The sequence below is a fragment of the Triticum urartu genome, chromosome 1, assembly GCF_003073215.2.
Source record: "Triticum urartu cultivar G1812 chromosome 1, Tu2.1, whole genome shotgun sequence".
Classification (NCBI taxonomy): domain Eukaryota; kingdom Viridiplantae; phylum Streptophyta; class Magnoliopsida; order Poales; family Poaceae; genus Triticum; species Triticum urartu.
Window position 1 is genome coordinate 271831124 of NC_053022.1, and position 27593 is coordinate 271858716.

The 27593-nt window shown below is 48.5% G+C and overlaps 1 protein-coding gene across 1 annotated transcript; it reads left to right on the forward strand.

Annotated features, from left to right (window-relative positions):
- Window positions 1–7792: 7792 nt before the first annotated feature.
- Window positions 7793–18092, forward strand: LOC125507360 (homeobox-leucine zipper protein HOX9). Its single transcript, XM_048671959.1, has 19 exons — window positions 7793–8216; window positions 8701–9024; window positions 9261–9420; window positions 9522–9604; window positions 9696–9786; window positions 9882–9977; window positions 10416–10529; window positions 10640–10723; window positions 10815–10970; window positions 11060–11134; window positions 11966–12072; window positions 12160–12340; window positions 12670–12858; window positions 13271–13345; window positions 13521–13655; window positions 16349–16668; window positions 16900–17005; window positions 17175–17324; window positions 17638–18092. Exons 2-19 carry the CDS (start codon window positions 8771–8773, stop codon window positions 17782–17784), a joined length of 2523 nt encoding a protein of 840 aa, XP_048527916.1. The 5' UTR covers window positions 7793–8216; window positions 8701–8770; the 3' UTR covers window positions 17785–18092.
- Window positions 18093–27593: the final 9501 nt, after the last annotated feature.

The window sequence follows — 27593 nt, forward strand, 5'->3', positions numbered from 1 at the left end:
CGAGCACCAACGCCGGACCGCTTCTGAGCTCTAACGCCGGAATGTATCCGAGCTCCAACGTCGGACTATGTATCTGAGCTCCAATGCCGGACTGTATCCGAGCTCCAACGCCGGACTGTATCCGAGCTCCAACGCCGGACTGTATTCGAGGTGTCGTAAATCACCTTGGTTCAAAGAAATTTGAAGGAGTTTAGCCGAGCTTAATGCCGGAAATGCCCTCTATGGAGCCAGCCACTAGCGCCCGAGCTTTATGCCGGACTGCTTCCGAGGTGGTGCACCACCCCGAATGTGGGCCTATATTTGTCAATATTTTTGATTGGTGCAATTTATTCTCTGCCGAGATATATATAGCCAGTAGCCCTCAAGGTGGGTATCGGTCTAAAACCCTAGACGCACATGAAGGATGACATAAGACCGCTGATCCCAGTAGCCGCTGAGACTCAGGTTGATTTGCAAAATCGGTCTAAGGATCAAGTCCTAGCTCGGCAGAATACTTCGGGACACAAAAAGCGGCGTGCTCAGTCCTCGAGACTCAGGTTGGGTGCGGTCGACCAACCTGAGGATCAAAATCTCCTCAGAAACTGTATTACACTTAAAATTTTCTGCATTGGACAGGCAATGCAGTAGCCCCCGAGACACTGGTCGGGTGGCAACACCAGATCAGGGGATCGATGTGCCCCTTTAATATTTGTAAATAATGAGCCCGAAGCCCAGTAGCCCCCGAGCCTTAATGCGGGCACGGGTGGCCGAATTAAGGATTGATATCCATAGTAGAATCACAAATTATGTGTAATGACTCTATGTATCCAAGTACTTTATGTCATTAATGCTCGGATCCGCATTGTACCAAACTTTGTTGACCGACCATCGGCTTCCACCTCCTCGGCCAATAGCCGAGGAGTGTTTGTCCTACTTTATAAAGCCTTTATGAGGGCAAAGATTTACAACAAACAAGGCAATCTGGCCATACGGTTTTATAAACAAAGGTATGCAGAGAGATATGTTATATTACTGTTTAACAGAAGAAATGTCTTCCAAAGAAAATAGTCCCGCTATCGGTTCCTTTCTTTGGGTTGTCATGCTAAGCATGATCATGAAACCTCAGCTCCAATGTAAGAGCAAAATGTCGAGGATTTAGTTTGGGAGGCCAGTTAATAGCCCCCGGTAGTGTTCGGCGACAGTCGAGGTCAAGCCGTAAACACTTCGGCCATTGTTATGAATGGCCCGTCATTTAACACCGTCATCGGATCGCTGACCAGTTTACGCTTATTGTGACAGTCAGTTTTTGGCTTTCTCCACTGAGGTGCTTAACCATGTGAGCTGGAAGCACAATCGCAGTGGTTCTCCCTTTGCACACCTAGTCGAACAAAGCGGAACGTAGGAGGCAAGCGCAGGAGCCGGGCAACCCAACTATTGACCGAAGACACAATTCGAAACCGATGCATATATAGCAATATCCGAGAATGTTTTTGCCGAATCTCTAAAGGTGTCCGGCGTTGCACTGCGAGACTTGTGCTGAAAACACACAAATAGTTTAAAAGTGCCATAAGCTTGGAAAACCAAAAAACGTCAGTAAAAACTTGACGTCCGAACAAGATCAAGTGTTCGGTGCCAATCCGAAAATTGGCCTTAGCAAAAGAAGTGCTTCTGTCGTGCTTTAACATGATACATCCTATCTCAAGACTTCAAGCGGGTCAGCCTACGGCTTCAACCTCCTATCCCAAGGGCGGAGTACTTCTCATTAGGCCAGTTTAGCAAACTAAACTCTAGCGGCTTTGAGAGAGAAATTAGGCTCCCCGGCTAGTGACCACACGCTCGTGTCGAAAAAAGGAGTGATAGATAATAATAATAATAATAATAATAATAATAATAAAACTTTGCAACGACTAAGAAGAAGAACACTTATCATAAAACGGCTCATATAAATTTAAGAGCCCCCAAGTGACTTGGGTAAAAGAATGATTGCATGTACCAAAGTATTTATATCATATCTATGTTCAACCGAACATTAAACGCGTCTTAACCGACCGTCGGCTTCTCCCTCTTCGGTCAAGGACCGAAAAGTGTTATGTACTCCATCTGTCGAGAATATCGACGGTGTTTTCAATAACCAGGCAATCAGGCCATAAGGCTGTAACAGACAAAGCGCGCTCAGGGAACTTATGCTATATTACTGCGAAGTGTAAGGAGCATCTTTGAAGAAAATAGTACCCCCACCGATACCTTTCTTCGGTGCTCATTGTTATTATGAGACTTGTGCAATAGATTTTTTGTACTCATGAATTCCGTTGTGTGCCGACCATCATTGAAAACTATAAGAGCGCTAGCTTTCGGCTTCACCCAGTCTGAGGTCCGGCTCGGATGACCCGATCGTGACAATCGCAGAGGTGCTCCCTTTACTCCCTAGCCGAACAATCGGGAACGTAGGGGTAAACACAGGAGCGAGGCAACCCAGCTTGCAAATCGCTTAAGTCAATATGGTGCATATTGTGGCGTAATACACGAACAAGGAATGAAGCCGTACAAGTATAATCATTTGCAAGAGGAAAAGCTTCATGAAGGAAGCCCCCAAATGAATTGGGTATTTGAATTTATGCGTCACAAACAAAGTTTGGACAAGGAAATTTTTTACAAGCAACTTTTTTTCCAAAAAAGTATAATGCTTGGTCGAAACGAACACAAGTTAAAAATTAAAGCTTTGAGCATGAAAGCGACTTAGCTGGTTAATGTGTTCGGTATTGATGACGCGGTCCGAACTTTATGCGGGACAAGGTTCCATCCCCCAAGCCGGTCCCGAGATGGCAGAGCGGAGAGCTCGACACGCCGAAGTGGTGACATAGCACGGTCAATGCAGACTGGCAGAGTGACGCCGAAGTCCCCAGATCTTTTTCCTGTGCACAAAAAATTGTGCAAACCGGAGATAATAGTAATCATAATAATTAAAAAAAATCATTGCATAATAAATAATTTATGCGAAGTGAGTAATGAAACAAATATGGCCTGGCGCCGATGTCAATGTCGATGCAGAGCGTCGGCGTGATGCGGTGAAGGCGTGGCAAAGCCCGAATTCACAGGTCGGTCCGAGTTCCGGATGCGGCGTTCGCCGGACTATGTACGGAAACTGACCGAACCACCATGCGACTGTCGCTAATGCGGCCACCATTTGATAGACCTGTGTACCAGAGTAATAAATCCTTGGGAAGAATGAACCCAAACAAGCAAAAAATACTATTGTTGGGTACATAAACAAGAGAGAACTAAATAAGTCATGTGGTGTTCCGTCAATATGCAACTCGTTGCATATTGAGCTCCACTTAATTTGTAGTGTTGTTTGTTGCACTTTGCCATGCCATGCCCTCTTTAAACCGGACATGCATCATACTTGTTGTGCATCATGCCATGTTGTTGTAGTGGTTGTTTACTATGTTGTTTGCTTCTTTCCGGGTTGCCTTTCTCGTGAGCTTCGGTTCCGTTCCGGAGTTGTGAGGATCCGTTCGACTTCGTCCGTGTGTCTTCTTCATGACTCGTTTTTCTTCCTTGCGGGATCTCAGGCAAGATGACCATACCCTCGAAATCACTTCTATCTTTGCTTGCTTAGTTGCTCGCTCTTTTGCTATGCCTATGCTGCGATACCTACCACTTGCTTATCATGCCACCCATATTGTTGAACCAAGCCTCTAACCCACCTTGTCCTAGCAAACCATTGTTTGGCTATGTTACCGCTTTGCTCAGCCCCTCTTATAGCGTTGTTAGTTGCAGGTGAAGATTGAAGTTTGTTCCTTGTTGGAACATGGCTATGTTGTTCGTTGTTGGAACATGTTTATATGTTGGGATATCACAATATATCTTATTTAATTAATTCATCTATATACTTGGTAAAGGGTGGAAGGCTCGGCCTTATTCCTGGTGTTTTGTTCCACTCTTGCCGCCCTAGTTTCCGTCATATCGGTGTTATGTTCCCGGATTTTGCGTTCCTTACGCGGTTGGGCTATTATGGGAACCCCTTGACAGTTCGCCTTGGATAAAACTCCTCCAGCAATGCCCAACATTGGTTTTACCATTCGCACCTAGCCTCTTTTTCCCTTGGGTTTCGCGGACTCAAGGTTCATCTTTATTTTAACCCCCCCGGGCCAGTGCTCCTCTGAGTGTTGGTCCAAACTAGAGCCCTGTGCAGCGCCCCCTCGGGGAAACTCGAGGTTAGGTTTTAGTTGTATGGACTGCTCATCTGAGTGTGCCCTGAGAACGAGATATGTGCAGCTCCTATCGGGATTTGTCGGCACATTCGGGCGGTGTTGCTGGATTTGTTTTAACTTGTCGAAGTTGTCTTGTAGAACCGGGATACCGAGTCTGATCGGAATGTCTCGGGAGAAGGTATATCCTTCGTTGACCGTGAGAGCTTGTCATGGGCTAAGTTGGGACACCCCTGCAGGGTTTTGAACTTTCGAAAGCCGTGCCCGCGGTTATGGGAAGATGGGAATTTGTTAATGTCCGGTTGTAGATAACTTGAACCTTAACCTAATTAAAATGAATCTACTGCGTGTGTAACTGTGATGGTCTCTTCTCGGCGGAGTCCGGGAAGTGAACACGGTGTTGGAGTTATGCTTGACGTAGGTTGCTCTAGGATCACTTCTTGATCATAGTTTCTCGATCGTGCTTTGCCTTCTCTTCTCGCTCTCTTTTGCGTATATGTTAGCCACCAAATATGCTAGTCGCTTGCTGCAGCTCCACCTCATACCTTTACCTTACCCATAAGCTTAAATAGTCTTGATCGCGAGGGTGTGAGATTGCTGAGTCCCCGTGACTCACAGATACTTCCAAAACCAGCTTGCAGGTGCCGATGAGTCTGTGCAGATGACGCAACCAAACGCAGGAGGAGCTCGTTGAAGATCTTGTCCTTTATGTTGTTTCGTTTAGTTGGTCAGTAGTGGAGCCCAATTGGGGTCGATCGGGGATCTGTGTAGCATTTGGGGTAGTTTTCTTTTATTTTGGCTCCGTAGTCGGGCCCTGATTGTATTTGGATGATGTAATGCTTTATTCATGTATTTGTGTGAAGTGGCGATTGTAAGCCAACTATGTATCCTTTTCCCCTTATTGTATTACATGGGTTGTTGTGAAGATTACCCCACTTGCGACATTGCTTTCAATGTGGTTATGCCTCTAAGTCGTGCTTCGACACGTGGGAGATATAGCCGCATCGAGGGCGTTTACAGGGAGGACCCTCGGGTTGGTTCCGTCGGATCTCACCTCAAGGTTACTCCCACCGGGATCTCGTCTCATTCTTGTCGTCGCACCAACTCCCGACCCGACCGCCGTGTTGGTGACCACCGCTTCTGATGTTGCTAACCCTGCCCTTTGTCGCGGTTTGTATCCTTTCTCTACCTGTTGGGCTTAGTGTGCTTCACTGAGTGTTTGTGGTGGTTGTGCTGCGATGACGGGCGGCCGGAAAGCCACACATGCTCTGCGTGTTTGTTGGTCCTTCTGGTAGTGCTTGCATGTGTTGTTCAACTAATGGTTCTACTGAAATAAAGCTTCATACGTTGTCTGTGAACTGTTGCGGTTCAGAAAGGAAATAATTATTGCAATAGAGTTGTTCCTGTTGCATGTACTAGAAGTTTGACACCATGTGAAACCTTAAACTCACCCATTTTGATTTGGTTTGCAAGCCAGTAATCTGCTGTAGAGGCTGTCGCTGAAATCGTAATCCAAGGCGACCGACAGAAACAAACTTGCTGGTGCCACAGAAGTTTGTTAATTTGCATTTCACGTGTGTTGCATGTTTGATGTAGTTGGTGATTCCGCAGAGGCTGGGACCAGCCAGGCGCTCAACGCATCACGAATGGTCCTTCAAGATTTTTTTATCTGCTAAAAATCCGACGTTAATTTTTTAGTGGTGGCAAATTGAACTTTTTTATGGCAATTTATGTTGTATCAAGGATGGCAATTTCTTTTAACAAGCATCGCAAATCCAGGCAAAAATCTGAAATGGCGGATTTTGTCGTGCTTGCTAAAGGAAATTGTCATCTTTGTGACAACATAATTTACCCTAAAAACGTTTGATTTACCACCCCTAAAAATCTGATGTTCTCTTTGTGACAAGGTTCTCTTTGCAACCTTAATCTAAGATTTATGACATGACTATCACCGGATGCAGTTTATGGTACTATTGACTTGAAGAACAAAAGAGTGCAATAATATCAAGGCATGAATAAGTATTTTGAAAAGGTGAAATGGCCTGGTGCAATAATATCAAGGCATGAATAAGTATTTTGAAAAGGTGAAATGACCTGGTGATTATTAGGGGAACTGTTTAATGCTTAATCTTTATTCTTAATTGCTCTGAAGTGATGACTTTTTAAAAGCTATTGTTCTTCTAATCATATACAATGTCGTTTGTATGTCACCATGTAGAGCAAAATAGGTAACTGTCAGTCCATGTTTTCGTTGACCAGATCAAAAGAATTCACACTTAAAATATTGTGAAGCTCAACAGGGCGAAGTGGTTTTATTAAGATGTTTTGAGGTTTACTCAAAATAGAGCTCATCATTGTCGATAAGAAACTATTCTAGATCTTGATTGATGCACACTGAAAGAATATTATTCTTGTACAACAAGCTGAGGAACGGTTAGATAAGCTCACAGATATTTGAATGTTTTTAGTGTGTAAAGTAAAATAATTCTCTACATCTTCGTTCTCTCTATTCATATTCACTTATTGTAGTGCCTTTTTTTTCATCGTTTTAATCATGCCATGTGCTGCCCTTGAGTGGCGAGATAAAGTATACAATATCGTAGAGACATGCATGTTTTAAGGCTGATTAGGATCTATTTTCGTCTTATACCTTTTTGTTATGTTAATTAAGGTCAATTTGATGTCATGGTGTGCATTGGAGTGAGATGTACATAGTGTTGCAAATTGTTACAAATAATAATTACATTTTTATGAGATTATATCAAAGAAAGCTAGGGTGCATCGGCCTGATTATATTGCACTCATCTCGTTTCTAAATAAAAGTCTTTTTAGAGATTGCACCACAAACTACATACGGATATATAGACATATTTTAGAGTGTAAATTCACTCATTTTGCTCCGCATGTACTCCCTTCGTTCGGAATTATTTGTCTCGAATATGGATGTATCTAGAACTAAAATACGTCTAGATACATCCATTTCTACGACAAGTAATTCCGAACAGAGGGAATAGTTCATAATGAAATATCTAAAAAGACTTATTTTAGAAACGAAGGAAGTATTTTTTATAGTAAACATAAAATATAGCTAACTCTTGCATTGCATCATTTGTTTCTCTTAGTTAGGCCTTCAATTTGAACTTTTCATTTGATCTTCAAAACTTTAGTGCTTGTTGTAATATGTTTGAGGAACGCACGGGCCTAGTAATAATAATAGTTGTAAGAAATTGGACTCCATTATAAAATCTAGTGTGAGATTTTGACCGTGACAATTGGTGTATGCGGTGAGCAACCTCAAATCCAACAATGTCATCAAGAGAAAAAATGTCCAAGTCGACGCGGTCAGCGAGATGTCACGGGGAAAATAATGGTGTCCTTTCAGCGCGACAGTGACGCGGGCGGGGGTACAGCGAACCACTGTGTGCGGGTCCCACTCCCGACCTCCATGGACCGAGCTCACCCACCCCCTTCGTCCTCCTCCACAGCTTTCTCCATCTCCTCACGTCCTCTCACTGCCTAGTAGCCTAGCTAGTCTATCATCGTAGCTGTAGCTCCAGGCCTCTACTAGCCCGCAGCGTAGAATACGACTAGACGTAGTGCGAGCTGAGCCTGAGCTACTGCCACTCTCGCGACCGCGGGCTCCTGCTCCGCTCCCCCACCCCCCTCTCCCTCTCTCACTGGCCGGCCTTTAAAGCTGTCACCTTTTGCCACCCTCCCCGTGTCGCTGTACAGTCTCTCTCTCTCTCCCCCTCCCCCTCTCGTCGCTCGTGCTGCGGTGTGCTCGTTCGATTGCCTCAGGTCGGACGGACGGACGCGAGCTGAGGGCAGGAGGGGCCGGATCCGGTGGTCCGGAGCGCGAGCTAGCGGCCCCGGTTGTCGCGGCGGCGGAGGAGTAGTAGGTGGAGTCCAAGAGGAAGCGGTTCATGGACGTGGTTCCTCCTACCGCAGCCCGGCGGGGCGGCGGGAGGCTGTGAGCGGGTCACCGGCGGCGCCCCTCCCCGCGCCGGCCGGCCGGCGTGTGTGGAGGTAACTCATGTCTAATTTCGCTCCACGCCTGATTTGGGAGCTCGGGAGGACGATTCTCGCATGTACTCTCAGAATGCTTATCCGCGTCGCCATTTGCCTTTCCTGATGGATCTTTTTTTCCGTCACTGAAAACATTTTTTTCTGCGATTATCCGTCTATTTTTTTGTCTCTGTCGCTGGAGGATTTAGCTGATGTTTCCGCGCGGCTAATTTTTCCACTTTTGATTCTCGCACGAAATCGCGCGATTCTGGCGTCACCTCGCCGCCCGCATTTGCGTCTTCTGCTGCGGCTGCCTTTCCTTTTTCCCCATTTCAGATACTGAGCCAAAAGCCGCCTCCTTTGCGTGCTTTTCCACGCTTTGTTGTTTATTAAGGGAGGGATCAGGAGGAGGGATGGAGGGACGCGGATGGCCCAACCGCGCTCGTCAATCTCCCGCGTTTCCCCATGTCAAATTTGTTCTAACCGCTCGAAAATCTCCTCCCAGGTTGTTCTGCCCTCAAGGATCGCTGCGCGCCGCGAGGGGGTGAAACTAGGACGCAAAGGAAGAGCTTAAGATGGCGGCGGCTGTGGCGGCGATGCGTTGCGGGAGCGGGAGCGGGAGCGACGGCGGCGGCGGCGGCTACGACAAGGGCGGGATGGACTCGGGCAAGTACGTGCGGTACACGCCGGAGCAGGTGGAGGCGCTGGAGCGGGTGTACGCCGAGTGCCCCAAACCGACTTCCACGCGCAGGCAGCAGCTGCTCCGCGAGTGCCCCATTCTGTCCAACATCGAGCCCAGGCAGATCAAGGTCTGGTTCCAGAACCGAAGGTGAGCATGTCGGCCGCCCGCCGCGCTTCGCCTTTTGTGATTTGATGGAATTTGCTGCATCAGCAGCCATTACGCTGCATGAGAGTGTAATGGTGGCTGGGTAAATTGAGTAAGGATGGATCACGAACAAATGTGGGAGTTTCTAGTTCTGTGTTGGAGCATATGTGTATTTTTCCCAATCTGGGTAGGTTCTGCATTCAAGCATAGTTGTCATGGGCTTTTCTCCGTGGTTGCAGGTGCCGTGATAAGCAGCGGAAGGAGTCTTCGAGGCTTCAGGCCGTGAACAGAAAACTGAGCGCCATGAACAAGCTGCTCATGGAAGAGAATGAGCGTCTCCAGAAGCAGGTCTCCCAGTTGGTTCATGAGAATGCATACATGAAGCAACAGCTGCAGAATGTGAGTCTCCATTTTGTTGTTTTACTTTTACAGACCACGTTGCTTGTAGGACCTGTATAAGTTTCTGACCGTGGCTACCTTGTGTCTGCATTACATTTCAGCCTTCGTTGGCCAATGATACAAGTTGTGAGTCAAATGTGACCACTCCTCCAAACCCTCTACGGGATGCAAGTAACCCAGCTGGGTAAGTGGTTTTTGTTACCGACAACAGATGGGATCATCCGATTCCCTTTTATGCAAGAACTTGTTACATATCTTCCTTCCATTTTTTCTAGACTCCTTGCAATTGCGGAGGAGACATTGACAGAGTTCCTCTCAAAGGCTACAGGAACTGCTGTTGATTGGGTCCCGATGCCTGGGATGAAGGTCAGTTACCAATTCTGGAGGTTCTTTGTTCCAACACTGATACTAACGCTAAGTGGATCTATGCATGCTCATTTGTTTCTCCTTCCTGTGATTAGCCTGGTCCGGATTCGTTTGGTATTGTTGCCGTTTCACATGGTTGCCGAGGTGTCGCTGCCCGTGCCTGTGGTCTGGTGAATCTAGAACCAACGAAGGTAACTGTATACCTCAAACTTCGTTTGGAACTTCATGTTAGTTCAAGAACGCTCGTTGTTTGTTTCCAAGAGAATCATGAAGAAACTGTCGAATTTGTAGTTAACCATATTGTTTGTATGATATATGGCGTGGTTTCTAAAAAATGAAGAGAGACCTCAGAAAAAAAACTGTACCCCAGCTAGCCGTGCATACCTAGCTCCCGTTTCTCTAAAGATGTAAATAAAGCCTTTTGGAAAACTGAATCAATAAAGTTTTAAACTTAATAAAACAACTCATATGCTGCAATTTCATTTTTTTTGAAGAATCTTCTCATCTTGCCAGTTGAAACAGAAATCCTATCATATTTTCTTGCACTCCAAACTTCTCTACAAAATTGAGGCACACTGTTCTACTAAGAAATTATTCCCTGGAGTTTCTAATATTGCTGTGCATTCTAGATTGTGGAGATCTTGAAAGACCGCCCATCTTGGTTCCGTGATTGTCGGAGTCTTGAAGTTTTTACGATGCTTCCAGCTGGAAACGGCGGGACCATTGAACTCGTTTACATGCAGGTGAGCATTATGTCATTGATCACTTCTTCCTTTGCACAATAATATGGTGTACTTTAGTTCGGTAACTTGTATTGTCCATGCTATTTCTTACTCTTGGTTTGTACATTCAGATGTATGCTCCTACCACTTTAGTTCCTGCACGTGATTTTTGGACGCTGAGATACACAACTACAATGGAAGATGGAAGTCTCGTGGTGTGTATGAACTTGAATGTTGTATTGTTGTTAGTCTAGAGTGTAAATTAGAGCCAATGAAGCCTTTTGCTTACATCCCTGTATATTGTAGGTTTGTGAGAGATCTTTGAGTGGTTCAGGAGGTGGTCCAAGTACTGCCTCAGCACAGCAATTTGTAAGGGCTGAGATGCTTCCTAGTGGCTATTTAGTTCGGCCATGCGACGGTGGGGGTTCAATTGTGCATATAGTGGATCATCTGGACCTTGAGGTCTGATTTCAAACATAGATGTTAAATTCCGTGCATCGATGTTCCCTCCCCATGTTTCTTACTAATTTAATTCAATTATATCTTCACAGGCTTGGAGTGTTCCAGAAGTGCTTCGCCCGCTCTATGAGTCTTCTAGGGTAGTTGCTCAGAAAATGACTACTGCGGTGCGTTCTTAGTTACTACATTTCTTGATCCGCTTTTACCTTGAATTTGTATTTGTATGTTATCTTCTGTAGTATATGTACAGTGTCCACCTTTTACTTCTGATGATCAGTTCCTTGTGGCTCTTACTTGGCAGCTCAGAACCTCAGCCTAGTGCAATTGTTCAATATCTGTTATAATAGGGACATGTTTTTTTGGGATGAACAGTAAAAAGTGAAACAATCCAAAATAGCGAAGTTTCATGGAGAAAAAAAAATATTCGTAATGTTCTGGGCAACAACAAAATAAAAATGATGCTCCAAATAAGTTTTTTCTGAAACCATCTTGGAGCACTGATTTTTTTTTGTGTGCAGGACAGCACGAAAGTCTTTCTGTTTTGAAAATTTGCACCTAGGTAGACTGCTAGGCAATGTTTGATATTTTTCGGATTTTACTGTTCATGACAGGAGCATATGTACTGGGTTCCAGACTGACACTTTTTATTATAATATCTGTTACATATGGGGAGGAATGATCATAATTGAGTTCCTGTTTTTGGCACTGTAATGCCTAGATACATGCTTAGATTTTTTAGAGAATAAACATCTTATTAGAAATGCTTGTGTTGTCCAAAACAATTTAACTACTTTAGTTTAAAGTCATTCGCTGGTTGGTGACTGTGCTCAAATATGCGATGCTAAAGTGAGATACTTCAAGATGATACTCATAATCCAGAGCTTTAAGTTTTTTATGGCACTTTGGCATACAAAAGTAGCTAACTGCTTTTTGCATCTTTTGACTGCTGGATCGTTCTGTAAATCCTAGTTTGGTACTGACCATTTCTTGTTGTCAAGGCATTACGACACATCAGACAGATTGCTCAAGAAACTAGTGGGGAGGTTGTATATGCTCTGGGGAGGCAACCTGCTGTTCTGCGGACATTTAGTCAGAGGCTGAGTAGGTTAGTCCTGGCTAATGATACTGCTACTTTTGCCCGTGCATGCCTTGGGCTGATGTTTATCTTGACACCATTTTTATGCCCTTTCAGAGGATTTAATGATGCTATAAGTGGCTTCAATGATGATGGTTGGTCTGTAATGGCTGGAGACGGCATTGAAGATGTGATTATTGCTTGCAACTCAAAAAAGATTAGGAGCAATAACACTGCTCCCAATGCTTTTATAGCTCCTGGAGGTGTTATATGTGCTAAAGCATCAATGTTACTGCAGGTGATGATGCGATTATTACATATATGTTAATTTGCATTCCCATTGATAAACACTTTGTTAAGTTTATTAAAACATCTGTTGTTCGATACTGGTATTCTTGCATCTTGTCAAAAATCTGATGGCATGCATTTGGATGGTAGCCTGGTACTTTTGGTTATTGTACTGTTTGTGCTATTGGCTTGTAGTGGTATACTAGAAATGTAGGTTTTGTTTTGTTTCACTTAGCTAACATTGCAGACACTGGAGAATTGAAAACCAACTTGGATCTTTCTCTTAATTCTTGTCTGCTATTTTTCAAGCTCTTACTCTGTCTTTGTTTGGTTTACTAGAGTGTTCCACCAGCAGTACTGGTTCGGTTTCTGAGGGAACATCGGTCTGAATGGGCTGATTATAACTTTGATGCATATTCGGCTTCAGCGCTGAAATCAAGCTCATGCTCACTTCCTGGGTTGCGTCCCATGAGATTTTCTGGGAGCCAGATCATCATGCCGCTTGCTCACACAGTGGAGAATGAGGAGGTATATTCACAAATCTTTGCATGTACAGCCGTATGATTTGCTAGATGTTGGCATGATTTGGTATCTCTTCGAGACATTACAAATTCCTGTCGCTCATTGTTATATGCGTTATTAATCTATCCATGTAGATAATTGTGATGGATTGTCCTTGGTTGTATTTTCACGTTCTTCATTCTTGTAAATTTCCCATTTGTGTCTCATGTAACCTTCGTAGAGAGTGTGGCAGTGTTTAATAGTGTGGCAGATTGATAGAATAGCAATAGGTTATTGGCAAGCGAGCCTTATAACAAGCCTATCATTTGGAGAGGATAATAAACAATATGTATTTATACAAGATATGTTGATAAATTGCAAGCTATTTTTCTTGATGAGCGTAATAGCATGAAATCTTGATGAATAATTCAATATGCAGATTCTAGAAGTTGTTCGTCTTGAAGGGCAAGCGCTCGATGAGGGTCTTTTATCAAGAGATATCCACCTGCTTCAGGTAATAACTGACAGTTCATTGATTTAGTCTCTAGTGTTCTATTATCTGATCAATCAACCAGTTGGATTTCACTTTGCACATTGCTTATTAGTTGGATTTCTACTTTGATGCTAGTACTGTGAAGTGTACTGACAAGTGGTACTAAAAAGATCTCTGAACTTTATTGATCTTTCAGTTTTGCACTGGAATAGACGAGAAATCAATGGGATCCTGCTTCCAACTTGTCTTTGCACCAATTGATGAGCTTTTTCCTGATGATGCTCCATTAATATCTTCAGGCTTTCGTGTTATACCACTGGACATGAAAACAGTTGAGTATCCTGTTTCTCTAATTTATTGTTATAGTGAAATTCAGGACACCACTTTCCTTTACTGATCAATAATTCACTTTTCCTGGCAACTGCATTTTTTTACATGTCCTCCTACACTATGCTCCATTCTGTTCAGAAATGCATTGTAACATACTTCTATGCCATCAAAATATTTCTGAAAGTTTTATAGCTGAAACCTGATAGCCATTCAATTACAGTAGGATGGCTCTTGTTTGGCCCAGTCTTCTGGTTTCTACTTTGTTATATGTAGAATGATTTTCAGTTGCTCAGATTTTAACCCCCGGCCTCTGCATCAATCGATGCATACAAGCATCTTTATTAATTATTCAGCAAAGGTCTGACAAGAACATACATCAAGCCACCCGAAGCCACCACTCACACCTACGAACTCGATAATGTGGAGTGCTCTCCCTCCCCATATCTAAAACTGGTGTCGTCGCTGATCCATCCGCATAACGTATCGGAATCTACATCGGGTGCAGCAAACCTAAAGCGTATACCACATGCACACGCTTGAGAAGCCGCCATCATCATCGAATCGCTGACCCATCTTCAGGAAAGAGATCACATCAGCCTTGCCCTTGCCAGTCTGGCCATCCGTCAACACCAGCACGGCGCCCAACGGCACCACCTCCCCACGCGCAAACTGCTGAGCACGTCGCGGTCGCAGCCGGTACACCGCAGCACCATACCGTGAAGTACCAGCAGCCGACACAGCTTGAAGTCTCCGGAAGATCTGTCGTGCGTAGCACCTGCCGAACAGGCATGACCCAACGTAGCACCTGTCGGCCAGGCATGACTTGACATCTCCATCGAAGCTTTGTGCAAAGATGAAGCCGCCTCTGTCTTCCAACGCTGCTCCACAAACGATGCTCCCAAGAGAGAAACGACACCGCAGTGCTGCCATCGTCCAATCTGGAAGACCAGATCCTAGGCTTTCCCTCGGAGCAGCATGAGTGGGTCGATAGTAGTTACACGACAATGCCTTCATCAAGGTAACGCCTTGATGAAGGCATCGTCGTGTAACAGCGCAGAACGCCGCCATCGCCCGCCGTCGGCTTGGTTTTCACCGGCAACTATGCCTCCCCGACTCGCAGCCGGGACTAGACGACGGATCTTGAGATCCGACCACCCAGCCTCAGGCCGACCACCTCTGACGGAAGAGATGACCACCACAGCCATAATCCTCGTGATGCGTGGCAGAACCGGAGTACCTCCGTGACCTGTCACTGAAGCCGATGAGAGGCAGCAGGTTGAGAACGCGACGACAGCAGCCCGCCTAGACTCAAAGGGCCTAGATTGAGCCCGCCTACCACACCGCCGCCTCCTGCCATCCCCGCCGTCAGGAGCAGAGCCCACCGACGTGCCCCAGCCGCCGCTGCCCGCCGTCCTCCTCCGCCGCGCCACAGGGCCTTTGCCCGGCGACGTTGGCGGTGGCAGCGAAGGGAGGGGGAGGCGCGGGAGGTCGAGGGGAGGACCGGTGCTGGCCACCCGGTGGCGGCCGCACGGGGTTGGGGGAGGGAGAGTCGTCCAGATCTTCTCGAGTTTCTTACCTCCTTCGAACTCATCTTTCATAGGATGGTGCATCCGCTGTTAAACACTAGATTTCCTGGTGACTGCATTTTTACATGTCTGCCCTACACAATGCCTCCATTCTGTTCAGCTACATTGCGCTGATACTTCAAAAAGCGCATGTATCCAGCCAGATACTGCCCCAATACTCGGATACTGCCCTGATACGGCCCGATACGTATCCCGTAAGTATCCATTGATTTTTTGATTTTTTTAAAAGAAAATAATGTTTGATACTCCTGGGATACTGCTGCGGTACGTTTTGGATACCTGAAACCCCTCTTTCGATGTGAAAAATTCCCTCAATAGTAAAGGCGCACCTTTTGAAGATTCCCAACATGGGCGTGAGTTCATGCCAAAACATGACTATCGATGTTCTTGTTCAATTGAAAGGTGAGCAAGAGAGTCGATGCACTGATTGGAGCAGCAAACCTAGGGAAATCCCACTGCCAATTAATGTAAGTGGACCAAGTGCAAGAAAAGAAAGGGGGTAATTCTATTGAGGCATGCTTTGACCTAGAAGCTCCTTAACTTTTTCATATTTTTAATAGTTAATATATGTAATATCTGTATATAAATGTATCCCCGTATCCATGTTTTTAGAAAATTGGCGTATCGCGTATCCGATACATATCCAAGTATCCCGTGCAACGTAGCTTCAGAAATGCATTATAAGATACTTCTATGCCATCAAAATATTTCTGAAAATTTTATGGCCGAAACATGGAAGCCATTCAATTCCAGTAGGCTGGCTCTTGTTTGGCCCAATCTTTTGGTTTCTACTTTGTTATATGTGGATTGATTTTCAGTTGCTCAGATTTTAACCATAATATATTTCATAGGATGATGCACCTGCCGGTAGAACAGTAGATTTCCTGGCGACTGCATTTTTACATGTCTGTCCTACACAATGCCTCAATTCTGTTCAGAAATGCTTTGTAACATCTATGCCATCAAAATATTTCTGAAATTTTTATGGCTGAAAGCCATTCAATTCCAATAGGATGGCACTTGTTTGGCCCTATCTTCTGGTTCCTACTTTGTTATATGTAGATTTATTTTCAGTTGCTCAGATTTTACCCGTCAATATCTTTCATAGGATGGTGCACCCGCCGGTAGAACACTAGATTTGGCCTCTAGCCTTGAAGCTGGTTCAACTACACTGCAAGCCTCAGGCGGTGCGGACGATTGTAACCTACGATCAGTGCTGACAATTGCCTTTCAATTCCCTTACGAGATGCATCTCCAAGATAGTGTTGCAACTATGGCCCGGCAGTATGTCCGCAGCATTGTCTCCGCCGTTCAGAGAGTGTCGATGGCTATCTCTCCCTCTCGATCTGGCTTGAATGCTGAACAGAAGATAATTTCTGGCTTCCCTGAAGCTGCAACACTTGCTCGCTGGATATGCCAAAGTTACCGGTAAGTATACCCATCGTCTTCTATTTTTATCATGTGGACGATTGATGCCAGTAGTGATCAGTGCTGCTTTTTGCTCTGGTCTACACCTATTCTTGCAAGGCCATGGAGTACAAGTAACATCTTTTCGAAAAAAAAATGGAGTACAAGTAACATAATAGTAGATGCCCAAAATTAAATGTATACTAAAGATTAACTTGAATGGAAGCTGATGCAAAACAACCATATTTACAGGTTCCATCTGGGGGTCGAGTTATTTAGACAGGCAGATGAAGCTGGGGAATCTTTATTGAGAATGCTCTGGGATCATGAAGATGCTATTTTGTGCTGTTCTTTCAAGGTACCTTCTAAAATGAAAAAGCACTACACACAAAAGTAAACAAATGCGTTTAACTGTTGTTTGTCTGTTATGTCTTCCTGGATGTCTGTTAAAATCATGTGAATACCGCTAGGCAGAAATGTGGGCTTTCTTGGCTGATATTCCTACCTCCATGCTAACATTCTTTCAGGAAAAGCCTGTATTTACGTTTGCAAACGAGATGGGAATTAACATGTTGGAAACATCTTTCGTTGCCCTTCAAGATCTCTCGTTGGACAAGATATTTGATGAAGCTGGTAGAAAGGCACTATACTCCGAGATCCCAAAGCTGATGGAGCAGGTATTCAACTGCTTCTTTCGAGCAACTAAAAAAATTACTCTGAAGTCTCAACTGCTAACACAAAATCAGTAGGATCGATGCATGTATTTGAACCTTGCCATGTAAAAATTCAGGGAAGCGCCGACATGTTTCATTTCTGTTTGTGTATTTCATCTCTCTGATTCTAATAGGCAGCCTCCATGAACTGATTAAACTTACTTTCCAATCAAGTCCTTTAAAATACATTTTGTCTATGTTCTCTTCTTTGCTGTTGCTCATTTGGGAAACGGATTAGAAGACGGCGCATCTAATAATCATTCATCTATCTGTTCAGGGCTTTGTTTACCTGCCAGGTGGTGTGTGCTTGTCTGGGATGGGCCGCCATGTCTCATTTGAGAATGCTGTAGCATGGAAAGTAGTTGGTGAGGACAACAATGTGCACTGCCTCGCCTTCTGCTTCGTCAACTGGTCTTTCGTGTGATCATCCTCCCAAGGCAATCCGTGTCCGTCACACGCAGCTCCATTTTTGCTCTCTGTAGAAGAGAACCGGCGCCTCTGGAAAGTAGTTGTTCGCTATCTTTAACTAGTTTGTTTCTTGATTTGAAGAGCCAGCATCCGGAATAATTCTGCCTAGTGTAAATCTGCTCACATTCCCACTAATTTACCCAGGCAAGAAGCTGGCTGCTGTCTGTCTGATTGAGGTGTATGATATGGAATGCTAGTAGCGAAATTGGGACAGGGCTGATGTATAATCAGTGTTTGTGTGTGAAGCGCTTTGGCCGGTTCCTATTTGACTATGTTGCGCGGGTACTTCAGAAAGCGCACATGTCCACCCGGATACTGACCCTATTTTGGATACTGCCCTGATATGTATCCTATAAGTATCCCTTGATTTTTTTGATTTAAAAGAAAACACGTCTGCTTTTCTCTCCCTTAATCAAAGTACTCCTTTGGTTTGAAGGAATTCTATAGGATAGACTAGCAAAAAGGCACGTTGCACGAGAAAAGAATACCACATGCTTTTAATTTACAAAGGAGAAAACTTTGTTTTTGTCACTCTAGTTTTTGTCTACTTTGTTTATGTCACTCTAGAATTTGATATATCATGCATCACAATTGCCATTCCTTGGCAAAAACAATAACTTTACTCCGATCCGTAACCTTAAGCTCATCCTCGTGCCGTCATCCCGAGCTCATCCTCGATTCACACGGAACTCCTCATGCCTCCTCTATGATCACCTAGTTTGGTTCGCCAACATCTTCTTTCTGATAATTTATCCACCCCTTTGCTAAAGAGTCTTGGCTTGTTGTTTACAACCTATCTGAAAGAAGATGTTGATGTCGCATATTTTGTCCTCAAGCCCAACGATCATAATAGAGTGCTACATCCGATATGTTCTACACCTTTGATATGTGGACACACAGGTACTTGCGCCCCTATTTCATCACTATTTCTTGCCATACATGTCATAGGTACTTTTCCCTGTTTCATCACTATTTATATCTTATTAAACTTGTCTTTTATATTATTTTATTATCATGCATGCCTCCTTTTTACTTCTTGTCATGCATGTCCTCTCTTTTTCCTTCTTATATATAGGAGAAATAGGGTAACATCTCATATTTATCAGATCTCCTCTGCATTTTTTCTTTTATTTCTTTTATAACGGACATCCCATCTTTATTGGATTTTTTTTTTATTTCTTGTCATGCATGTCCTTATTTATTGGGTGTCTCTAGCAAATTTATCTTTAATTTCAATCTGGATATGTACCGTACCTACCGGTATGAAAGAAAGACGTATAATGCATTACTGATTAAAATTGCACCCTAGATAGTATTTTTTAATGGTTAACAGGTAAAATAACATCGTATTCAGATTCTACAATTTTTTAATGAAATTTCATATATAACATGTTATATTTGGAGTTACGGTTTAGAAGCTATGCGTATTTTAAAAAACATTTAATATGTACTACATGTTTAATGTCAAAAAGCATCAACAGGTTTTCTATAAAATAGCATGATAGATTAAGAATACCTATTTCTTTTATTAGTAAGTATAGATATAGATTTTAATAGAAAAAATTTCTTTGGAGTTCTTTGATTTGCAGGAATGAATTCTTATTCGTATGGAGGAATTCTTCCTATCCTCCACAATTCATTAGAAAATAAACATTAGCCTAGATTGAATGAAAAAATTCCTATGATGTGAATTAAAGATTTTTTTTCTATTCCTATTCACAGGCTTACAATTTTCAAAGAAGGCCTAAGAGGGTATGATGGTCAATATAAAACTCATCAATCTATTAATCGGGCCCCGAAGGACGCCTCGTTCGGGCTTGCCTTTCTCATCTTCATCCAATCTGCTCCGACCGAGCTCACTTACCCGGTCGTGGATTGCGGAGCAGCCCATCTCTCAGTCCTCCATTGAAGGCTCGAACTGTTGTCAAACTTTCTCTGCCCAGGAAAAGGACGAGATCTTTTCTCAAAAAAAAAAAGGAAAAGGACGAGACGAAGGGACAGTAATTACTAATTAGCACAGTCTAGACTCGGTCCAGCCCTTTCCACGATTACTGAATCGACGTCTCGTACACAAGCTGGCTCAATCCTGATCGATTTCTTCTGTCTCTTTTATGAGCTAATTTGATCGCTGATAGATCCTTGCCGCCGATCGAATACGCACACATCGTTGATTGATTATTGCCGCCCGCCGGATATGTACGCAACGCACGAAGCCTAATTTCCAACATGGAATATCGTACGGATTAACTCATATATAGGCCACTGAGCCTTATGAGCTTAGTGCCGAAACCGAAATCATTTTGTGTGCGTGTGTGTGTGTGTGTGGGGGGGGGGGGGGGGGGGGGTGAAGGGAGCAAGTCTTGAAAAGAAAATAATGACCTGTGAGAGGATGGAGGCCGCGCGCTCTGGCGTCCTCGGTGGCGACGCCCCCTCGCCGTTGCCTATCGCCGACCCCGCCACCGCTCCTTCCGCCGGCGTCTGAGCCCCTCGCCTTCTCTCCGGCCCCGTGCGTCGCGCCCTTCCCTCCCCTTCCCCCCCCCCCCCGCCCCCCCCCCCCCCCCCCCCCCCCCCCCCCCCCCCCCCCCGGGTGCGCTGGGCGGATCTCGCCGACGATGAGCCGCCCCCTCGGTGTGCCCAGCCGGGCCGGTGACTTGACTTAGCCCCCCAGGTGTGGGGTTCGGTCGCCGGCTCACGGCCGCCGCGGTCGCTGACACTGCCCTCGAGCTCGCCTCGGGCGGGTGGGGGGCAAAACGGGACCTTGCGCGCGGGAGGGGCGCGCCGCCGCCGGCCGCGGGCCTGGGGGGTCGTCGGGCGCTTAGACAGGGGCCGCGCCGGATCGTCGTGGCGTTGCTCGGAGGTCTATGACGGCCTGCCATCGTCGGCCCCGCCGGCGGCTCGCCGCGTCGCGCCCCCCGCCGCCCCGCTCGTCCGCGCAACGCCTTTCCGGCTGTTCATCGCCTCGTTCGGTTCCTCTGCATTGTGCTTCCGTGCCTCCTCTCCCGCTCGTCACCTGCGTGTGCTCCCCGTGGCCGGGTCGCCGGCGACGGCGACGGCGGCTAGCCTGGCGAATCGAGGGGAAACCCTACGATCCGCGGTTGCCCCTCCTCTGTCGGGCCGTTCCCCGCCCGCCCCGTGCCGCCTGGGCCACGCGTCGGCTGCAGTGGGCCGGCTAGGCCGCGCCCCAGCCCATCGGCTGCTTCCAGCTCCTGGGCCCTTGCCCCGGCTGCCGGGCCGCCCTACCAACCTTGGGCCGGCGCTGTGCCCTAGGCCCAGGTCCATCGGGACCTCTATCTGGATCCCCTTCGCTCCGACTCGCCCCCCCGCCGCCACCCTCAATCTAGCTCGCCTCTCCCTCCCCTCTCGTCCAGCCACCGCCTCCGACGGCCCTCCTGCCGCGCCCGCTGCCCCCCCGCCCTCCTCTCTCATCTCGTCGCGCCTGCCCATGACGCGCGAGTGGGACGTCGGGGCTGCCCGCCCCAAGCGCCGTGAGGCCGACCGGTGCGAGGCTTCCCGCCCCTCCCCTGATGCCCTGCGACAGGAGGAGGAGCTCCGGCGGGAGCCGCGCGCGCTCCGGGACGGCCGCCGTGAGGAGCGCCGCTCTCCGACCCACCGCGACTCCCGGGGCCGGTCTCGCTCCCCTCGGCTGGAGGCGCGCGCGAGGCGGCGCTCGCCTTCCCCTGCCCCGCGGCGCGGCCGGGGCCCCTCCCCGGCACGGGCCCTGCGCCCCCGTCCCCCCGCTCCCAAGCCCCACCTCCAGCCCCCGCTACGAAGCGATACGTGCCGCCCCACGCCTCCGGGTCCTCGGCTCCTTCCGCGACTACCGCTCCGGGCGGTGGCCCCCCTTGCGGCCGCCAAGGTCCTGCCAAGAAGAAGAAGCGTCGCGGTCAGGGCCGAGGCAACCTGCCCCCCTGCTACCTCCGGTCCCGGGCTCCTCCGTCGTCCCGGATTTCGTCTCCAACCGTTCCCGCCCCCTTGCTTCAATTGCGGGGTGACGGGCCACTCGCAAGTCAACTGCGCCAACCCTCCGTGCTGCTACATCTGCAAGGATCCCGGACACCCCGCGCTTCTGTGCCCTGACCGCATTGTGACGTCGGAGCTCATGATGTATGGCCACGGCATCGAGGGGCTGGGCTTCTTTCACCTGGAGGTTCCCGACCTTCCGCCGGCCACCCCTTCCCTTCAGGCGATCGTCACCGTGGTCGACGGGGTTGCCTCCCCAGAGATGATCGAGGCTGAACTCAACCACCTCTACCGTCGGCAGTGGGACTGGGCGGTCACCCCGACCGCCGGTTACATCTTCACTGTGGTCTTTCCCGACTCCGTTAGCTACAGCTATGCCACGCGGAGTGGCCGGATCACCCTCGCCCTCCACCAGCTCGTCGTCGACATCACCGAGCCAGTCTTGGACGCCCATGCTGTGGCCGTCCTGAATACTGCTTGGCTGCTTGTGGGCGGCCTCCCCGACATCGCCCGGTCTGAGCTCGTCATCCGCCAGATGTCCAAGATTCTGGGCAAGGTGGTGGTGGTTGACGAGCTCTCTCTCCGCAAGGAGGAGGAGGTCCGGGTCAAGGTCAAGTGCTTAGACTCCACCAAGCTTCACGTCACCGTTCGTGTGTTCTTCAACGACTAGGGGTACGACCTACGGATCGCTCCCGAGCCTCCCAACCATGTCGGTCGCCCCCGCTTCACCGATGATGGTCCCCCCGGTGATAACTCGGGGGCCAACGACGGCTACCATGGCCGCCACCGGCCCCGCTCTTGCCGGTCGGATGACGAGGAGGGATCGGAGGACTCTCACTCCCGGTCTCAGTCTCGCTCTCCCTCACCTCCGGCCGCCGGGGGGCATGGGCGCTAGGTTGCCCCAGGTCTGCTCCTTGAGGATCCGCTCGGCTCGATGCCCGAGTCCCCTGAGGCCAGTGATGCCTCCAACGTGGGCTTGGTCGTCTGCCCCAGGTCCTCTCCTCGCTCCCCCGCTCCAGTCGGCTCATCGCGCCCCAGCTCCCCCCCGTCGCCGCCGGGTCCGCCATCCCCGACCGCCGGCGTGGTGGTCCCGGTTGTGGCCTCCGTCGCCCCCGCTGACCCCCGCGACGTCCCGCCTCTGCCGATGGGCTCCAGTGCGGTCGGGGAGGCCCCGGTTGTTTCGCCGCTGCTCGCCGAGGGGGAGGCGACATCCCCGGCTTCCCCTCCTGGCGCGGTGATCTTCGCCGCTCCGTCGGGCCCGATAATGGCCCTCGGTGGGGTTGTGGTGGCTCCGGCTGTCACCAGCCCGCCCACTGACCCCCCCCCATGGCCACCTCGTCTCCTCCGGTCACGGATTCTCCCCAGCTCGCGGGTCCTCTCACCGACCTGGCCCCGGCCGTCGCCTCCCCTGCCGAGCTCGACCCCGACTCCGGCGCCCCTGGCTGCGTGCTCCCTCCCGCGACGGCTCTTGGCACGGACTTGGAGACTCGGGTGACCACTCCCGTGGCCGCCCCGCCTCCCCCTCCGCGAGCCGCGGCCTACTCTCGCCACGGCCGGTCGTCCTCCTCTCCGGTGGCTGCCTCCCGCCGGAGCGCGCCGATTGACGCGGCGCGCCCCGAGGGAGGCCCGGCGCTGCCCATCCATGAGCGGGCGGAGCTCCGGGCGGCTGCCCGGAACCTGGAGCCAGGTACGCCGGCAGTCCCCCCTCAGCATCTACTTGCTCATTCTTTGATTTGGAGTTGGTTCCGCTCGGTCACCTTGCGAAGGTCGCGTCAGATTCTGCGATCCTGTTCATGGGGGAGGTTGGTCCCTCCTTAGTCCAGATTGAGGCCATTAGGGCCCGTGAGATCCTCGATGGTCGCCTCGCGGAGGCCCGAGCGGTTCTGCTCGCGCCTCCCCCCCGCCGCCGACCGTGTCAGAGGATGCCGCTCCGCCCCCTTCTCGGCGGGCTGGTGGCATTCCCCCCTGTCCATGGCGTAGCTGCGGGGCCGAACCCGTTCTCGCACCGCCGCTCTCTGCGCCCAAAGCGCATCTCGTGTCATGGGGTCAAGCAGCCCCCCTATGGATGCTTGATGCGTGCTCTCTTCTGGAACATTCGCGGCTTCGGCCATGATGGCCGCCGCCAACTCATCGAGTACATGTGTGAGGAACACATTGACATTGTCGCCATCCAAGAAACCATGCGCACGGAATTCTCCCTCCCGGAGCTCGGCCGTCTCAGCCCCCACCTCTTCGCCTGGCATTGGCTCCCTTCTAGTGGGAGCGCGGGCCACTCGGGTGGCATCTTGTTAGGCGTCAAGGATGCCACCTTTGAGGTCGGCAGTATGGACCGGGGATAATTTTTTGTCAGCATGGAACTTTATGAACGCGCCATCAACTTCAAGTGGGAGGTTATTATTGTCTACGGCCCCGCCGACCATAGCCGGTCCTCCTCCTTCCTCGAGGAGCTCCACCGGAAGATCTCGGCTGCTTCGCTTCCGGTGGTGGTCGGGGGCGATTTTAACCTCCTCCGCTTCGCGGAGGACAAGAGCAATTCGCATGTAAACTTTGCACGGATGCAAATGTTCAATGACTGCATTGCTGACCTTGGTCTCCGTGAATTAGATAGGGTTGGTGCCAGGTTCACCTGGACCAACCGTCAGGCTACTCCGACCCAGTCCGTCCTGGACCGGGTCCTAGTTTCCCTGGAATGGGACCTCCGGTGCCCCCTTGCTTCCCTCCGGGCCATCACTCAGATCGGTTCTGACCACGTCCCCCTCCTCCTCTCCTCCGCCGGCGAGCTTCCCCCGACCGCTCCCCGATTCCGGTTTGAGACATTTTGGTTGTCCCAAGCTGGCTTCGTCGAGGCCGTGACCGCCCGTTGGGTGGAGGCTCACGCCCTCTCCCAGTCCTTGTCTCGCCCCCATCCGCCATCGACGTGTGGCATTTCTGTGCCAAGCGTGGCCGACAGTTCATGAAGGGCTGGGGCGCCAACTTGGGTCGAGACCTCCGTGAGTGCAAGAAGGCCCTTCTGTCTGCTATTCAGGCCCTAGACCTGCGCGCGGACTCCTCTGGCCTCTCCCCTGAGGAGTGGCTTTCCCGGTACGACCTGGAAGACCAACTCTCGATTATCTACTCCGACGAAGAGGCCTACTGGCGTTTGCGCGGGGCACAAAAATGGGTATTAAAGGGTGATGCAAACATGGCGTATTTTCAGGCCATCGCGAATGGTCGCCGTAGACGCAACACCATCCCCCTCCTTTGGGATGGGTCTTCTCTATTACAGTCATCGCGGGACATAAGGTCCCATGTGGACGGTTTCTATAGATCTCTGTTCGCTGTCGTTCCTCGGAGCGGCCTATCCCTGGCCCCGGACTGTTGGTCCGGCCGCCAGCTTGTCATGGATGAGGAAAACGCGACCCTCACGGCCCCCTTCTCAGAGGGCGAGGTCTGGGCCGCCATCAAGGGCATGAACCCTACCTCTGCCCCGGGCCCGGATGGCTGATACGTCTCCGTCGTATCTACTTTTCCAAACACTTTTGCCCTTGTTTTGGACTCTAACTTGTATGATTTGAATGGAACTAACCCAGACTGACAGAATTGCCATGATGTTGTTTTATGTGCAGAAAACAAAAGTTCTCAGAATGTCCTGAAACTCCACGGAATATCTTACAATAAATAATAAAAAATCCTCGCCAAAGATGAAGACCAGGGGCCCCACACCCTGTCCATGAGGGTGGAGGGCGCCCCCCCTAGGGCGCGCCCCCTACCTCGTGGCCCCCCTGGAGACCTCCCGACTCCAACTCCAACTCTATATATTTGCTTTCGGGAAGAAAAAAATAGAGGAGAAGAAATCATCGCGTTTTACAATATGGAGCCGCCGCCAAGCCCTAAAACCTCTCGGGAGGGCTGATCTGGAGTCTGTTCGGGGCTCCGGAGAGGGGGATCCGTCGCCGTCGTCATCATCAACCATCCTCCATCACCAATTTCATGATGCTCACCGCCGTGCGTGAGTAATTCCATCGTAGACTTGCTGGACGGTGATGGGTTGGATGAGATTTATCATGTAATCGAGTTAGTTTTGTTAGGGTTTGATCCCTAGTATCCACTATGTTCTGAGATTGATGTTGCTATGACTTTGCTATGCTTAATGCTTGCCACTAGGGCCCGAGTGCCATGATTTCAGATCTGAACCTATTATGTTTTCATCAATATATGAGAGTTCTTGATCCTATCTTGCAAGTCTATAGTCACCTATTATGTGTTATGATCCGTTAACCCTGAAGTGACAATAATCGGGATACTTACTGCTACCTCTTGAGCACTGCGTTGGATTTCCCCGAAGAGGAGAGGATGATGCAGCAAAGTAGCATAAGTATTTCCCTCAGTTTTTGAGAAACCAAGGTATCAATCCAGTAGGAGGCTACGCGCAAGTCCCTCGTACCTACACAAAAACAATAGCACAACGCAACCAACGCGCTTAGGGGTTGTCAATCCCTTCACGGTCACTTACAAAAGTGAGATCTGATAGAGATGATAGATAATATTTTTGGTATTTTTGGTATAGAGATGCAAAGTGAAAAGTAAAGGGCAAAGTAAAGGAAAGCAATAATAAGGTGATGGAGATTGATATGATGAGAAAGAGACCCGGGGGCCATAGGTTTCACTAGTGGCATCTCTCAAGAGCATAAGTATTCTACGGTGGGTGAACAAATTACTGTTGAGCAATTGACAGAATTGAGCATAGTTATGAGAATATCTAGGTACGATCATGTATATAGGCATCACGTCCGAGACAAGTAGACCGACTCCTGCCTGCATCTACTACTATTACTCCACTCATCGACCGCTATCCAGCATGCATCTAGAGTATTAAGTTAAAAACGGAGTAACGCCTTAAGCAAGATGACATGATGTAGAGGGATAGTTTCATGCAATATGATAAAAAACCCCATCTTGTTATCCTCGATGGCAACAATACAATGCGTGCCTTGCTGCCCCTTCTGTCACTGGGAAAGGACACCGCAAGATTGAACCCAAAGCTAAACACTTCTCCCATGACAAGAACAACCAATCTAGTAGGCCAAACCAAACTGATAATTCAAAGAGACTTGCAAAGATAACCAATCATACATAAAAGAATTCAGAGAAGATTCAAATATTATTCATAGATAGACTTCATCATAAACCCACAATTCATCGTCTCAGCAAACACACCGCAAAAAGAAGATTACATCGAATAGATCTCCACAAGAGAGGGGGAGAACATTGTATTGAGATCCAAAAAGAGATAAGAAGCCATCTAGCTACTAGCTATGGACCCGTAGGTCTGAAGTAAACTACTCACACTTCATCGGAGGGACTTGGATGATGATGTAGAAGCCCTCCGTCATCGATTCCCCTTCCGGCGGAGCTCCGGAACAGGCCCCAAGATGGGATCTCGTGGATACAGAAAGTTGCGGTGGTGGAATTAGGTTTTTGGCTCCATCCTTGATCGTTTGGGGGTACGTAGGTATATATAGGAGGAAGTAGTACGTCGGTGGAGCTTCGAGGGGCCCACGAGGCAGGGGCACCCTCCACCCTCGTGACCGCCTCGTGGCTTTCTTGACGGAGGGTCCAAGTCTCCTGGGTCTTATCTGATGAGAAAATCACATTCTCAAAGTTTTCATTCCGTTTGGACTCCGTTTGATATTTTGTTTCTCCGAAACACTGAAATAGGCAAAAAAACAATTATGGGCTGGGCCTCCGGTTAATAGGTTAGTCCCAAAAATAATATAAAAGTGGAAAATAAAGCCCAATATAGTCCAAAACAATAGATAATATAGC